The 15477-nt window shown below is 39.2% G+C and overlaps 1 protein-coding gene across 3 annotated transcripts in view; it reads right to left on the bottom strand.

The window, feature by feature from the left end:
• Nucleotides 1-2297: 2297 nt before the first annotated feature.
• Nucleotides 2298-15477, bottom strand: part of KCNQ5 (potassium voltage-gated channel subfamily Q member 5) — a 282253-nt gene continuing 269073 nt past the window's right edge. For all 3 annotated transcript variants that reach the window (XM_086876265.1, XM_086876266.1, XM_086876267.1), the window contains 3 exons: nt 9152-9283; nt 8186-8312; nt 2298-7833 (listed from right to left, as the gene is read on the bottom strand). In XM_086876265.1, coding sequence (XP_086732391.1) covers nt 6892-7833; nt 8186-8312; nt 9152-9283 — 1201 coding nt within the window. In that variant the 3' untranslated portion in view covers nt 2298-6891. The remainder of the gene's footprint in view (nt 7834-8185; nt 8313-9151; nt 9284-15477) is intronic.

The raw sequence follows: 15477 nt of genomic DNA, 5'->3' as shown, positions 1-15477 counted from the left end.
CTGATTGGCTGGGGTGGGCCGCTCTCTGAGCTGTGATTGGCTGGCTCCGCACGCGGCGGAGGCTCTATGGCTGCCCCGCTGTCTTTTCAAGGGGATCACGGAAGCGGTTAGGTTGGAAATGGTGTGTGGGATCTGGGAGTGCGGTTTGTGTTTGAGCACCGCCTTGTCAAATACAGCAAATGAGTGCCACGTCCAGTCTGTCCTTAAGCACTCTAAGCACGGTGACTCCCCCACGCCCTGGGCAGCCTGTTCCAATACCCAGTCACTCTGTGAAGCACTTCTTCCTAATGCACAACCTGAACCGGTCCTGGTACACTTTAGGAGTGTGTCCTCTTGTCCTGTCACTCACGGATTGTCTGGGAGAAGAGGCTGACCCTCACCTGGCTGCAGCCTCTGTTAGGCAGTTGTAGAGAGCCTTAAGGATGTAAGAGCCTGGATTTTGCTTCAGGAGAAGCAATCCCAGCTCCCTCAGCTGCTCCTCACAGGACTTGTGCTCCAGACCCTTTGCCAGCCTTGTTGTCCTTCTCTGGACTAGTTCCAGCACCTCAATATCTTTCCTGCAGCAAGGGGCGCAGAACTGGAGAGAGAACTTGAGCTGTGGCCTCACTAGTGCCGAGTACTAGAGGGACAATCACTGCCCTGGTGCTGCTGGCCATGCTATTGCTGATATTTTCTGATTTTCCTCTCCCCCTGCTCCTCTGCCCTTACAGGCTGGCCTTGGGTTGGGCTTAGCTGAGGAGGAGGAGGAGGCAGCAGAGGCGAGAACATATTTGAGAACATGTGGGAAGCTCCCAAGGTCTGTAGGGTGGAGTGGGACAGCTTCAGGGAAGCCTCAGGGGAGGCAACAGAGTGAGGGCAGCACTGTGTAATTTTGTTGGGTGCTCAGGGTGGTGTCATCCTGATGCATTGCAGTCTGATTTTTTAAGTGAAGTCATAATATTTTATCTCAAATGAAGCCTTAATGATGGTTTCACGAAGCTTTTATGCTCGGTATGACTCAATTTACTAATGCTGATACAATACTGGAAACAGAATCACAGAACAGCTGAGCTTGAAGACCTCTTGGAGGCCATCTGGTCTGACCCCTCTGTAGGGACACCAAGAGCCAGTTGCCAAGGTGGCTTGTGACTTTCTCCAAGGACGGAGATTTCACAGCCCCCTGGGTAATCTGTACCAGTGCTTGGTTACCATCATTGTGAAAAAACCAGAAAACCAAATCAAAACAAAAAAGAGTTAACATACCCCATGCCCCTAAATTACACTAAAAAAAAATGCATAATGGGTGTTTAAATTTCCTTCCTAGGTAGGGTCCTGTATTCCTATTGTACAGAGTAAACAGGGAACATTTATGTATGTGTCTTTATGGATACGCATCACCACCGGTACCTGGTTATGGCAATCTGCCAGGGAACCCAATGGGAAAAACTACTCTCTACTGTCTTCTGACCCTTCCCTAAATGCTCTGTGTGCACAGGAGGCTAGGCTGCCTGGTTTACCACAAGATGAAAATGTGTACAATTGCTTTCTTTCCTGTCCTGTGTTTATTCTGAGGCAGAACTTGGTACTGTTCACATTGGCTGACATGGAAAACCTCCCTTTCTGGCATCTGCAGCTTTAAATTTCAGTATCTTAAGATATTAAGTATCTAAGTATATTAGGAGAGGCTGGGGATCACTTGTACATGGAAATATCTGGGTCCACTCTTGAAGCCTCCACAGAGGAAGTGACTTCACCACAAGAACAGGCTATCTGTATTTAGTATTTTATACTCAAATAGTAAAGCTTGTCTTCAGCCAGGCTGCAGGAAGAGCACAGTGGAGAAAGTAGGCGTGTTGCACATGAGTATTTCAGGTTTGGTGCAGTAACATTCTACAGTAATTTTCATGGTCAGATGCAGAAGATATGGCTTCACCTCGGCCTCAGGTTAAATTGAGATGATAGATGTGCCTTCCATGAGAAATCCTGCTCCCCACACAGGCCCCTGATTGCCAATCCTGAATCCATTGCCATTTATCAAACACAGAAGGCAACAATAACTCGAAAGCTCATTTTCATAGAGGAGCTGCAACATTAAGTGAAAGTAAACTGCTGTAAACAGTTACCAGAAACTGAACGGGTCAGACTGGTTTCTGCGCATTTTATTCTAACAAACTTCCTTTGTGGTGTTTTGGTCCACTTATGAAAAAATTAGAAAACTTCAAAAGCAAACAATGAGCAAGCTTAATTGTGTTTTTCTTTCCTGATATGTGGTCACAACATACAATACTTTATATAAGGAAAAAATGCAATAGTCACAGTACTTTTCAAGTCATTTTTATTAACAACAATATGGATTCAACTTTGTCAAGAATTTACAATTAACATTGTAATGTACTGGCTAATGTTGCACTGTCAGTGGAAGCAGCCATCCTGCTTTCTAAGCCTGCTATGAAACTTTCTTTTTGTCTTTCAAAGAAGTCAAAAATGCTTCCAATAGCAGATGACATTGGATATATCTGGAATTGTCCTGTATGTGGCCACAGCTGAATGAATGGCCACATCTGCATCCAGATGAATGGACAGGAAAATATTACATGCTTCCACTGACGTTGCAGGAGACAAGTCTTATTTCAAAAACAAATTAATCATTTTAGACAGTGACAGCACTTTGTGTGATGTTGTAATCCATTTGAATAAAGTCAATTAACACACTTGGGAAAAAAAAATGTGAAGCAGAAATACCTGGGACAAATTCTTTTCCGTATTTCATTCAAACCTAGTGAATCCAAAAGGATTGCATGACACATGAGTCAGGATAATAGTTGGCCCAGAGAGGCAAGTTCCTTTCTGGTACAGGTGGTTCAGTTCCTGTAAGGTCAGTGGAACTGAGTCTGATTATCCCAACGGAGGCTGAGCTTCACCCAGCTGGGCAGTGAATTCATTGAAGTCAGTGAAGCCATCCAAGGATGAATTTAGCCTCGGGTGTTTAAACCCCTTTTTTCTCCATTCCTTTGCTGTTATATTTTCTTTTCCTGCTTATTCCTATTTTCTGAATATTCTGATTTTCTCTGTGCTTTTAAAAAATGTCCCTTCTCTCCTTTCCTTTTTATATCAGTACTTTGTGCGTTATTTTTTATATAGTCAATGTGACAAGGGTAAATTCAGCTAAGTATTAGTTTCCTCAGGAAATAACTGGAATATTACCATTTTCACTTCAAACAGATGCCCAACAAAATCAGGATTTGAATCTGAGTTCCCAATTCAAGAAAAATTCTTGAATTTCATAGAATGAATGAATTCCATAGAATTTTTGCTTGAGTAAGGATTGCAGGTCCCAATCCAGAAATACTACTGTACATCAGATGTTCTACTATACATCAGCAATTCAGCATGATTTGACTTATCACAGAAAAGCAGGTGAATTACTCATCACCATACTATAATGAGAGCAGTCAATCTAAGTAGGAGAATCTCAAAAACATATGGAACAACTGTGGGCACTGTAAATAAAAGTGTATGATCATTGCAATCTTGAACCCTAGGCTACAACATCATATTCATATTTAAATAAAAAGTATAGATCATATAAGCCAGGAGCAAATACAATTTTTTAAACAAATAATAGTCATTGAAACCATTCTTTTCAGCTCTCTCTTCATTCAGGTAGAAGAACATGCTGACCAAAAAACAGTTATTTAGATCAAGCTGAAGTCCTGAAGCTCTTACTTGATTTCAACCTCTCTCTTCAAACAATTCACAAATGGATTGTAAGTCAGAAAAAAAAAAAAAATTCTTTGTCCTGACTCATGAACAATTCTTATTGGTTGTCATGATCTGGACTTTAATAAGGAGCTCAGGACAAGACTTGAAAAGCCAGTCAGGCCCTTCTTTTGTGAAATCAATGAATGATTGTCAGTCATGACACTGTCTTTTAAAGAGAGAGCATAGAAACTCCTCATGAGGAAATAAGACTAAAGTTTATAAAAATCCAAACAAACAGTTCTTCCTCTTTAAAATTTCATATATTCACTACTCTTTCTATTTTCTATCAATATTATGTTAGAAAACCTTATATGATAAGAACTTGCATCTACAAAAATAATAATAATGGTGAGCATAAAAGAAAAAAATTAGAATTTTAAACCTTAATTTGAAAAGATATGATCTTCTGGATTTATCAGTACTTTGTAAAGACATTAATATTTTCATACATAATTTATAGAACTCATTCTTTTGTGCACAAAATTGTATTAAATAAATTAACTTAAAGTTAGAAGGACTCAAGCATCTCATTTAAGGCAAAAATACCAAGTTTCTGTGAGATAAATTATCAGCAAACCCCAAGGCCCTGTTTCTGTGCGGAATCGGGACAGGCAGGGCCATTGTTCAGTTTTCCGATCCACGCCTTCTGGGTGCAATGGGGGTGCAACCACCTGCTCCTGCAGGTGAAGGTGGAAGAGTGGTGTCCAATTCATGATGCCTTGGTTTTTCAGTCTTGTCAAGGAAGGGAAGGGAGATTCACTATGGACACACAGTTGCCATGTGCCCAATCGCTTGCTCCTTAACTGAACCTAACCACACATTTATGCTTAGGTCAGCAGGAGGCTTCATGTGAAAGGCAAGAAAGGCACCATAAACAGGAAAAAGGAAAAAAATAGCCTAAAAAAAACCAATTCTATATTTTTATATTTTCAATATTTTAAACTTATATATCTGTCTGGATAAACTGCAGACATTCAAATAAGTTAATAGTTAAGTGAACTGAGATGTGGAAAAAAATGTATTTATCCTCACAAAATTGCTGTTGTAATCAGGCTTCGGTATGGTCAGATTGCACATAAAAGAAAACAGGAAAGGCTGAATGTGGTGAATTATATGGCAAATCAGTGGTGCGGAAATTGTGCTTCAAGGTGTCTTTCAGGATTTAACAACTGAAGTTTGCTCCGGCAACAGCCATGGAACACAGTGTACCATCCATGGACCCCATATAATGACACAATATATACACTCTACAGTTTGCATGTACTTTCACATAATAAAGTTGTCATGTAATATCCAGGAATACTTCTGTAAAGCAAATGGAAGCAGAAGTTACAATGGTTTCATAGTAAACAGATCAGCTCCTTCACAATACAATCTACAGCATTTAGCCACAATTAAGACTGGAGTGATGCTTTTGATGTACATAGCAAGTTCCCAGCAGGTCTGGGCCTTGAGAAAACACTGCCCTGAGTGAGCTGGCACTGGCACACCCATACATTCCGTGTTCCTGCTGCTAGAGGGAAGCTGAGCCCAGGCTGGGTTGTCTACAAGCCTGTGGTGCAGGTGGGGTGTGAATCTGGCAGGAGGCAACACACAGAAACCTCATTCAGCTGGGAAGAGTGAAAGCCCATTTAGGCTCTGCAAGGGTTCCCCCAATGGCAAAGCCTTGCTGGGGACGTGCAGGCAGGCACTAGCACTGTTTCTGCACCTCAGCAGAAGTGAAGTGTAGGCTAGAGTAAGAAAAAAAAGAGGATGTATCAGGCAGGAATGCTCAGTTTTATGTAGGTTTTGAATTTGAAAATTTGGGTTTTAGCAGGAAGAAGTCTTAGAGTCCTGTGTTGGAAAGTTCACAAGAAATGACTGTAGCTGGGACACAGTGTTGAGCTATAAGAGTGGGGCCATTTTCCCTCTCTCCCCTTCCCCTTTTATTAAAAAGCAACAAGCCCTCGCCTTCTTTAATTTTTTTAGTTAAGATGATTTTCTCTACTTCTATTTCTATTTCTGATTGCCTGCATGGCTTTTTTTTTTATTGATTTTTTAAATAATGCTTAATATCTATGAAAAAAAAAGTAACTTTTTCCTTCTTTACCTTTCTTGTTTTATTTTCTGGGATGATTTCCCTTCCTGCCTACCTAAATCCACAATATCATTTATTTATTTTTCTATTGATTGTGTAGTATTTCTCCCTCCTGTTCTGTACTCTTTATTTTTAATCTGTATTTCAGTTCCTCATCTTCCCTTCTTGCCCAGCCTTATGAAAATGCTGTCATAGTATCAGGTTGGGACTGCAAAGAAAATTGCCAAAATTTTCACAAGAAGGAAATATTGCTTCTACAGAAAAGGCAGCATCTGCTTCCTTCCTCACCTACTGTGGCCAAAATGGTACAGATTCACAAGTCAGCTTCTCAGTGAGACTGGAAGAAGGAGAGATTCCTTTGAATTTTCAGTGCAGTCACCCACATTATCCACTTCTAAGGCCAGACTCAATCTTTAAAACACAATTCTTCTATAACAAAATAGTTCTTGTTATAAAGAACAATGTGACAGTGGTGTGTCAGATACTTCTGCCACAGCACTAGATCACCAAAAATCAGATAATAACATACTGTTCTTCAGAGCTAAAAATAACTGATTACTGATGAGTTAATGTGTGTATCTTGCGACAGGCAGCCATTTCTAACCCCATGTTACTCATTTCCTTGGTACCTTGCTAGCAGCTGTAGATAATCTTTTTGTTGTAAACATAAACTATCATCTAAATCAGGACATTATATATATATATTTAATTAGTTCAGAAGCAAAGTGCTTTAAACCTTAAGATTTTTACTTCTGCCCCGTAGAAACAGCACAAGGTCTAAATGCTCAAATTTTTGTTTTTTGATACATCCTGCAGCATTAGCTTTGTAGGCAACTCATTATTTAAACCTACTGTACCACATGAAAGGCTGCTGTACTGTAGGTGTAAATTTGGATGTTAGCCATTGCTTAGACATGCATTTTCATGCAACTAAGAAATATGGGCTCATTCAACTGCTTTGCAGATTCATCCTGATTTTTGTGATTTTATCTTTTTAAAAAGGCTTTCAAAACAGTTCATGCTATGATATGTATGACTAGAGGAATGACCCAGCCAGTGAAGAAAGCCAGAAGTTATTTAAGTTTGACATGGAGCAGATTGAGTGCTTCTGTACCATCCCCTGGCTTGCAGATGTTTTGAGATGATCTTGATATTCCAGTCCTTAGAGAGTCAGCAGAGAGAGTTGTTTCCACTAATGGGCGCGAGATGGCTTCAGTAGTCTCTGTCCCTGCCTCTGTCTCCAACTCTTCATCCGTTATAAATAATTTTGACTCCCTCCATTTGGAGTATACATCTTGGCTACCTCTGGAACCACTGGAGTCACTGCCAGCAATCTGTATATTCAGTTCTTCTGTTGACTGTATAAGGTTTTGTACAGATAAAGATTTTCCTAAATCCATTTGCACCACAGGTTTAACTGAGAGCAAAGGTTCCCCTTCTGTATCCAGACTTTTTCTCCATGTGAGATCCTTTGTCGCACTGGGCTGTGCAACTTGTCCATTATCCTTTGATGCAACAAGGCAAGCGGTGACATTAGAAATATTTTCCTGTGTGGTTACAGGAATAATATGAATGGGCTCAGGCCTATTGACGTGCTTCATCGATGAGAAAGGTGGTATTTGTAATGTTGTCGGAGTTGCTGGCTTAGTTGTCTGGTTTATTTGGTTTGATGTATTATTAACTGTTGCAGGTCCATCATTTGGCACTTGTGTTGCTTGACTATGCATAGCTGGACTAAAAGCATAGTAAGCCTGAGTGCTAAATTCATTTGGTGTCAGTATAAGCTGTAGGCCACGAGGCAGATTGGCACTAGCTGATCTGGATACGCATCCACTAAGTTGTGCAGAATTAGACAAATCTTTGCTGTCTGATGGACTTTGATAATCAGAAGTCTGCTCACACTCGAAAGCTGGCATTTGAAATGAAGCCAAAGTGAGTGCAGATGCAGATCCTTTTCTCAAAACTTGTTGATAAATATCTAATAGACAGTCCAGTTTTGACTCAATGGATTGTACCTATATGAAAGGAAAAGGTCAACGTTAGTGCCAAATATTAATTTAAAATATCTGGAACCCAAGCAAGGGGAAAATGTAACTGCTGAAGAGAAAAATGGAAGTAGCTTGATGTATGCTATTGAGCCTTGAAAAAGAATATCAGAAGCCATGTACATTTTTCATAAGCAAGCTGAATAAAGGGGAGAAAACGTTAAGGTAATGCAATTCCTATAATTTTTATTTCAATGTAGAAATTAAGCAGGTGTTAGAAAAAAATAAATAAATTACCTGTTCAGCTTTTGAAACTGGCAATAAAACACAGGAAAAGCATGAGCAATAAAGCAAGACAAAGTAACACAGATGGTCACTCTACCTGTTTCTCCACTTTGACAACCCGCCCTAACATGCTGACATCATCAGTTGTCTCATGCTCTGCAGGATTCTTTTCTCTGCTTCTTTTATCTGCTGTGATTTGTCCTTTCCCGAGAATTTGATCAACACTGAAAGAGAAACCAAAAGTTGTTGTCAGTCCTGGAACTGGCATAGATATGGAAGTGCTTGCTATATTTATGAGTTAAAAATCACAGTACTTCAGGAAAGCACTCAAGGAAGAAGACAAACATAATTTTATTAATTAAGGGGAAAAAAAAGGAGTGATTTTTGAGCATATTAGATTACTTTTCTTTTTTGTTGGCACTAACCAGGAGTCAGAACTTAGCCATCATCTGGGAAAGCCTAAAAGCCTAAAGGGCTAGACTTACTGAAAGGGGGAAGGAGGAGGTAGCCTCTCCAGCAGCTTGATGTTATGGAGAAACACCATACCGGTGCCACTCCCAGCTCCCCCATCCTAACAACATCCACTCCTGGGAGAGTTGTAAGTTTGAAGCAGGAATCCCTAATCTTCCCTGATAATGATAAATATGATGTCATGTTGTTTGGTTTGGTTTTTTTAGTTACTATTTCTGGCAATCTCTAACATAAAACCCACATAAATACTACATTATCAGTAGTTCTCAATTTCTTTTATGTGAAAATAAGAAGTATGGGATGGGAAAGAGGCAGTTCTCAATGTCTTCCTCACCCTTTTGACTAAAGTCTTTGTTTGCAAATGGACTTTACAAATAAAGGATTACCTTTTCTACTGTTCAGACTTCCATTTTCTGAGAAGAAATTTGGATACTTTTTTTTTGTTTGTTTTTTCCCACCATTCAATTTCTGGCTCAGCTGTGCTCACAGAAAGAGAGGCTACGTAGCACAGAAATGTTAAACTTTGCCAATATACTTTATGCAGTGAAAGACATTAGATGCTTATGCAGAGTGTAACTAATTCTTTCCTTACCGTGACTGAAGACTCTTAATCCTGCATAACATGTCTAGATGACCTGCTGAATACTGTTCAATGACATCTTTGACATCATATGGGCGAAGTGTTTCCTTAAACTTCCTCTTTGCAACATGAAACTTCATAATTCTGCCGGGGAAAAACATATTATAGGTTAATTTTCAACAGCTGTGGAACCGTAGGTATAGTTCACTGACAATATTTGATAGCTCATTTTTAAATGGAAGGTATTTTCAATGCAGCTTTTGCAAGTAAACTTTCACTTTTTTTTTTTTAAGTACAAATGTACTGTGGCTATGTCTCTGAATTGTTTGAGAGATTAGGTAACACTGTTTTAAAGATTGCAGACCACATTTAGTATATCAGTATATACCCATTTGACTTTTTTGTGCTAGGTATTTGATATTAAATGTACCAAAGTATACAAGTGACTTAAACCTGGGATTAGTTTCACTGACTTGAGTGAGGTACCATGTTAGCTACATTTGTGCATAAGATGCTTCTGTTCTTGTTCTAGGAAAGATTTCTTTAATGAATCGATTACACAAACTTAAATAACAAGTATTCTTGTCTGATGTTCATTTTAAGTTCCTTGCTCTGCTCTTTGAGGGAAACCAAACAACCTAATTAATTTTTCATGAGTTTTTATTTTTAAATTAACACTCATTCCTAAATATTTGTTTTCCGCTTATTTGGCTGACTTAAGATTAAATTTTGCCAGCTGAAGAGAAGTTTTTGTGTTTGTTCCTACTAGAATTATTGCTTAATTAGCATTCACAAGTTTTTCCTTGAACTTTACTGCAGAATACTAACTTTTCAGATAATAGTAAATATCCAAAATTGATGAATGGCATATGTGTTTCTATGTGAGTCTTGCACAATTTTCTGTGATATGTGACATGAACATGTGATGTCCCCATAGTAGCTCTTCTTAGAATTGAAAGCTTGATATTGAATCACAAATTTAAACAATAAAAGTGACAAATTTAGAAAGTTAATGACAGTGAGATGATTTTCCTGGTCAGCTGGTAGAACCTGAAGTTTTCCTTTGTTTACTTAAGAACTGGGAGAGAAGACAAGGGTTAGCCATTCTGGCCTGTACTGCAGAGCTTATAAATTCTCATTAGGGCCAAACTGCTGATATTTGCTATCTATTGCAATTGAAAAATCAGAGACTGTAAATTTGTATCCTATCCCAAATGCCAGTATTCATGATAATGTAGCCCTCTCTGTTTATTATGATATGTATTTAGCAGGTGTAAGACAACAAGGTATAATAAAACCCAAAACATGGCTTTCACTCTCTGATAAAAGTATATTAATGGTTTTTAGTGGAATTTAGAAAAGCCATACTTCATATGAAGTATATATACTTCATATTCAGGACAGACATGATAATAGGTATGTAGAGTTGCATTGATAGCATATAGTATATAGTGATCCTCTACTGATTTTTGTATCATACATAAATATTCTTACAGATAATGTCAGCCTTTTCTCACAGTACTTAGCTTGTTGGTATTTCCCATTCTGGTAACATTCAGTTAAATATGAGATTGTTTGTCACTGGTATAGAACTATGATTCTGATTATAGAAATTAAAAATGGAAAAGGCCTGTTAGGAGCAGTCCATCAACTTGACACTTCAGGAATGATCTTCATGCACTTTCAAATATATCAGATCATGGGCCTTCCTCTTTTGCATTACCAGCTAGTTCTGCAGACCAATGGCTTTTGGTATCTTCTGTAATCTGGAAGACTGTGAAGCTGTGATGAATCCGGGATGTGGATTTTTTTTTTTTTTTTTTTAGCTGTCAAATTATGCCAAGGTGCTGGTTTATAAGACCCTAACAACCGAATCTTCTGAATCTAGTTCTTTATTGAGGTTACAAAGAATGAATGATGCAGCTGACATACAAGACAGGATGATAGTTTTGTTGTTATTGTTACTATGTTTCGGTGGTCACAATGTTTTACTTCATGTGTTTAATAAAATGAAAATATGAAATTCTATTAGAAAAGAAGAGCCAGATGATTATTGGCATAATTGAAGACAACTGAATTTACCACAACTGGGTGATTTTACAAGGGAAGAGGCAGAAGACTAATTTATATTAACAACCATAGAAGCTTCTTAATCAGGTAGCACAAAAGTCTTCATTACTACTTTGCAGCTTCATAACACTTTTTTTGCTTATCAAGGCAGTTTGTTCATAATGTTGAGAAGTCAAACAGAATTGAAAGCATCACAGCTGTATCAGTGAGCTGTAACTGCACTATTTTTGGTTTAGGTATTAGCTCTTGCGATTCCATCTTAATTAACTTCAGCACAGTTTGGAACAGACCCATATTCCTCACTTCTTTTTCTTCAAGTACACAAAACGTTACATAAACTGTTTAAAAAAATATTGAACTATTAAAAACCTGTCATTTTGAAAGCCTGCAAGTTAATTAAGAAAAGCGATTCTTTCAGTGATGGAACCTTGCAACTGCTTTGCAGTTATTAAATGTGGTTGAATCTCCATAGTTACTTAGTGTCAGTTTTAAAAACTCAGTTGGCTTCCTAAGTCTCGAAATCATTATGTAATTAAATTTCTTTTCTGTGAAGGTGGTAAGGCTCTGGAACAGATCACTCAGGAGAGTTGTGGATGCCCCATCCCTGTCACTGTTCAAGGCCAGGTTGGATGGGGCTTGGAGTAAGCTGGTCTCAAGACCCAAGCAACCTTGGAGCGACCAAGTGCGATGTGTCCCTGCCCATAGCAGGATGGGTCAGAGCTAGATGGTTGTTACAATCATACAAACCACTGTATGATTCCTTGTGTTTGGACACCCATCCGGATGGATGTACAACCACGCAGACTGTGAGCTGCTGTGGGATAAAATCCAAGGGAATAGCAGGTAACCTGTCGGTAGGAAGAGGGGAAATCGAGCGCCAAGTCGCGCAGGCCGCAGTTCGGAGCGCCAGCCCCGAAGGCGGCCGGGCGGCCAGGGCTGCCTTTCCCAGCCGCACCAGCAGGGGGCGAACAAGGCCCGTCACAGGGCAGCGAAACGGGCCCGAGCTCTGCTGAGAATTTGTCATAAAATGTAGCTTATTTCAGTGATACAGCCAGAGAAGAGCGGGGAAAAAAACCCGTCGGTTGAAGCAGAACAATATATAAAAGTGCTTTGTCTGAATTAGTACCTAAACCACAGGTCCATCTAATCTTTACTATACTCTGATAATTTGTGGAAAGTTACAGGTCCAATACCAACTTCTGTCCTATTGACCCATAGCCAAAAGCAGCACCCATTTAATTTATTTGTTCTCAGATCCAGGATCAGCATTACTCTAAAATTAGTGTCTTTTGTACTTGCATGTTGCATATCTTCCCTGGCATTCACTGCATTTTAATTTGCATTCATGTTGCCCTTTCCAGTATTAAAAGCTGTTTTGCTTGCCATTTAGTGCACTTTCCTGAGACCGGCACCAAGTTAGAACATCCCTAATCCTTCGTGCAGCCTTGTCATACTTATGCCATTATTTTCAAAGCTGTGCCTTGTCAGTCTAGTCATTATCTCAGGAAGAAAAAGGGCTCCATTCTCTACTGGGATTCATGTAGAATCATACACGGTTACTGCCTTGAATATTAAATACAGGTAGGTTGTTTTATTCACAGCCAGATGAGGGTGACCACAGGTTGTTTGCTCACCTACCACATGAGGAAAGCAGGTGCATAGAGATCTAGCTTTGCTGGTGCCTCTGTCTCTCTACCCTTACCTTGCCTAATATCCCTTCTTCCTGGAAATACTGTATTGTGCAGAAGAGATCAGGATCCAACACAGGGAGTCCAGCAGACAAAGGTGCTTGAGACACAGCTCTACTACATGTGAGGCAAGTGAGTAAAAATGGTCTTCTCCCTCATGTCTCGACCTGACTCATCTCCTAGCAGCCAGAAACATGATTTTCCCCCAGGTATAGTGCTGTCCTAGCCAAACACATGTGTAAGAGCCTTGCCTTGGCTCTGAAGACCATCTGGCAGAACATAAACAATGTGTTTGGATTTAAAAGAAAGAGGTGGTCTGAAACACCACACTGAACAAATTAAAAACAGCTACTAAAAATACATTTTATAGGTGTTGCAGGAACATTGTAAAGACTAAACATAAATGGTAAATTATATTTTCCATCTTTGTCTGTTAAATATGTATGACTGTTCAACTATACAGCTTATCAGCTCTAGAATTCTCAAGTTTCATTACATTTAGCTACAGTTTTTTCTTTTTTTCATTAGCAACAAATGAAAACATATCTTTGCAATCACTAGAGTTAAAGAGAGAAAAGACCTATTAGGTCAGTACGTTCATCTTCCTGCCATTGCAGTTACTTTCTCTTGCATATTTATTTATGCTTCTCAAATCTCATTTTATATTCCATAAATAGTACAGTAATTCCATCATTTCCACGTGGAAAGCATTATTGAAATGAGTGCTTCTTGCTATGGAAAATGATCAGAGATATCACAATATAGGGAAACAAGGTATCCTCATCTTCCTTTTAGTCTCTTTTATACACATTCATCATTGTGAACTAATAGAGCTGGAAAATACAATGCTTTTTGTTAGTCTCCAGGATCTCTGCAGGATATTAGTGGCTTTTTGTTCATAACAAGACTGGGGGTGGTTGAGTAGCACCGAAGAACCTGCTGGCACACGGACTCAGTGCACTGCTAGCAAGGACTGCTTTGTGCCCTGCTCTGAACCCAGGGGGAGGCTGTGGATGAGCAGGACTGATCCTGGCTGGGCCCAAGGCATGCTGTGGTGCACACCACGCTTCACCACACTGCCCATCTGTACCCTACTCACCCAACACGGTGCAAATGCATCGAGCAGCTTTTCCTCACTTTCCCTACTCCCTCAGTTGATCTTTCCTGACAGAGAGCTTGTGGAGTGAGAGGGGATGGAACAGGCAGCACACAAGATAAAAGGCTCAGTTTAGGGGGCTTTGAGAGCAGATTAAGAGCTTGACATGTTACCAGACAGGTTTGCCTGGTGGGTCTTCAGCAGGAGTAGTTGAGAGCCCTGTCTTTTTTGGAAAGGACCAAAATGTTAAGAACTTTTTCAGGAAAGGACGGTTTTCTCCATCCTCTGTTTTGACTATAACAGAATGAAAATTTTGGAGTTTGTTTACTTAAAAACCTGTTTTGAAGAATAAAGTAGTCCTGGAAAAAATATAAGTAAACAAGGTCAAAACTGACACGGTAGACTTTGGAATTACCAAAATGAAAAATTATAAATAATCCAGTTTTTTTTTCTTTTGCTGTTACAAGGCTGTCCAACCTGAGATTAGGGAGCAAATTTTAGGTTCCTTGCACATAAAAAAACCCCCACCCCAAATGTTTTGATTCCAAAACTGAGAGGACCTACCTCTGTAAACCCACAGGCATTAATTAATTTTGTTAATTTCATTTCCCCCTAAAACAAAGGGGTCATTTGTGTCTATGTAAAACAATTTGTACCCAAATCTAAGCAGGAAAAAATAATTAGTCTCCCTTATAGCAATTTTTCAAGTTGATGTATCAAGAATGGATTCAACTGTCTGTGTTTACATTTGAGTTCTTTTCATAGTGTGTCATAAAACTATGCAAGTGCCTTCTGTCTTCGCCTGCTTCTGTATACCAGATGCATGAAAGGAAAACCAGCCTTCACCCTCCCCCACTGCCTTTGCAATTCAAAGCTGTTTCTAAAAACAAACTTCAAAATGAGGCACAAAGTTTCCATATAGGCAGATGTTATCATCTTGAAATTCTACAGTTACTATATAGAGTCTCAGATCCTTCTTCAGATGTTTGCATAGATCCCAGTGTAGTCTGGTAACAGATACTCTGAATAATCAGAAAGAGGTGTATCAGCTACCTGATGAACTGAATTATCAGTCTCTTGATTTTGAGAGATTAAAGTATAGCATATACAGAAGTCTCAAGATCATGGCATATTACTGCTTTACAGATGTCAAACAAAGGTAAGTTTCTGAAGCAAGATGCATGTGCTGCTTGTAATCTTGCAAAACACTAAAATTTGCAGGGAGATGGGAGAGATTCATGGCTAATTGATGGCAAGTGGAGATTCTTTGTCTCAGCCTCAGTGGTGACATGAGTTGTTTTTCTAGTAGGCCATGCAGAGTAAATGTTGGAGAGAATATAAAAATTTTATTCTCATCAGTTAAATAGTACATGAATGAAACAATCAAATCTTGCACCTTTGCTCTTCTTATTAGAACATTTCTGTGGATGGTACTGTGGAGAAAATTTCCCAACTATATCCTTCACATTGGGTTACTTTCCATT

The sequence above is a fragment of the Cyanistes caeruleus genome, chromosome 2, assembly GCF_971803275.1.
Source record: "Cyanistes caeruleus chromosome 2, bCyaCae1.hap1.1, whole genome shotgun sequence".
Taxonomy (NCBI): Eukaryota; Metazoa; Chordata; class Aves; order Passeriformes; family Paridae; genus Cyanistes; species Cyanistes caeruleus.
Note: the sequence above shows the minus strand (reverse complement) of the source record. Positions and strands in the feature narration are given on the sequence as shown.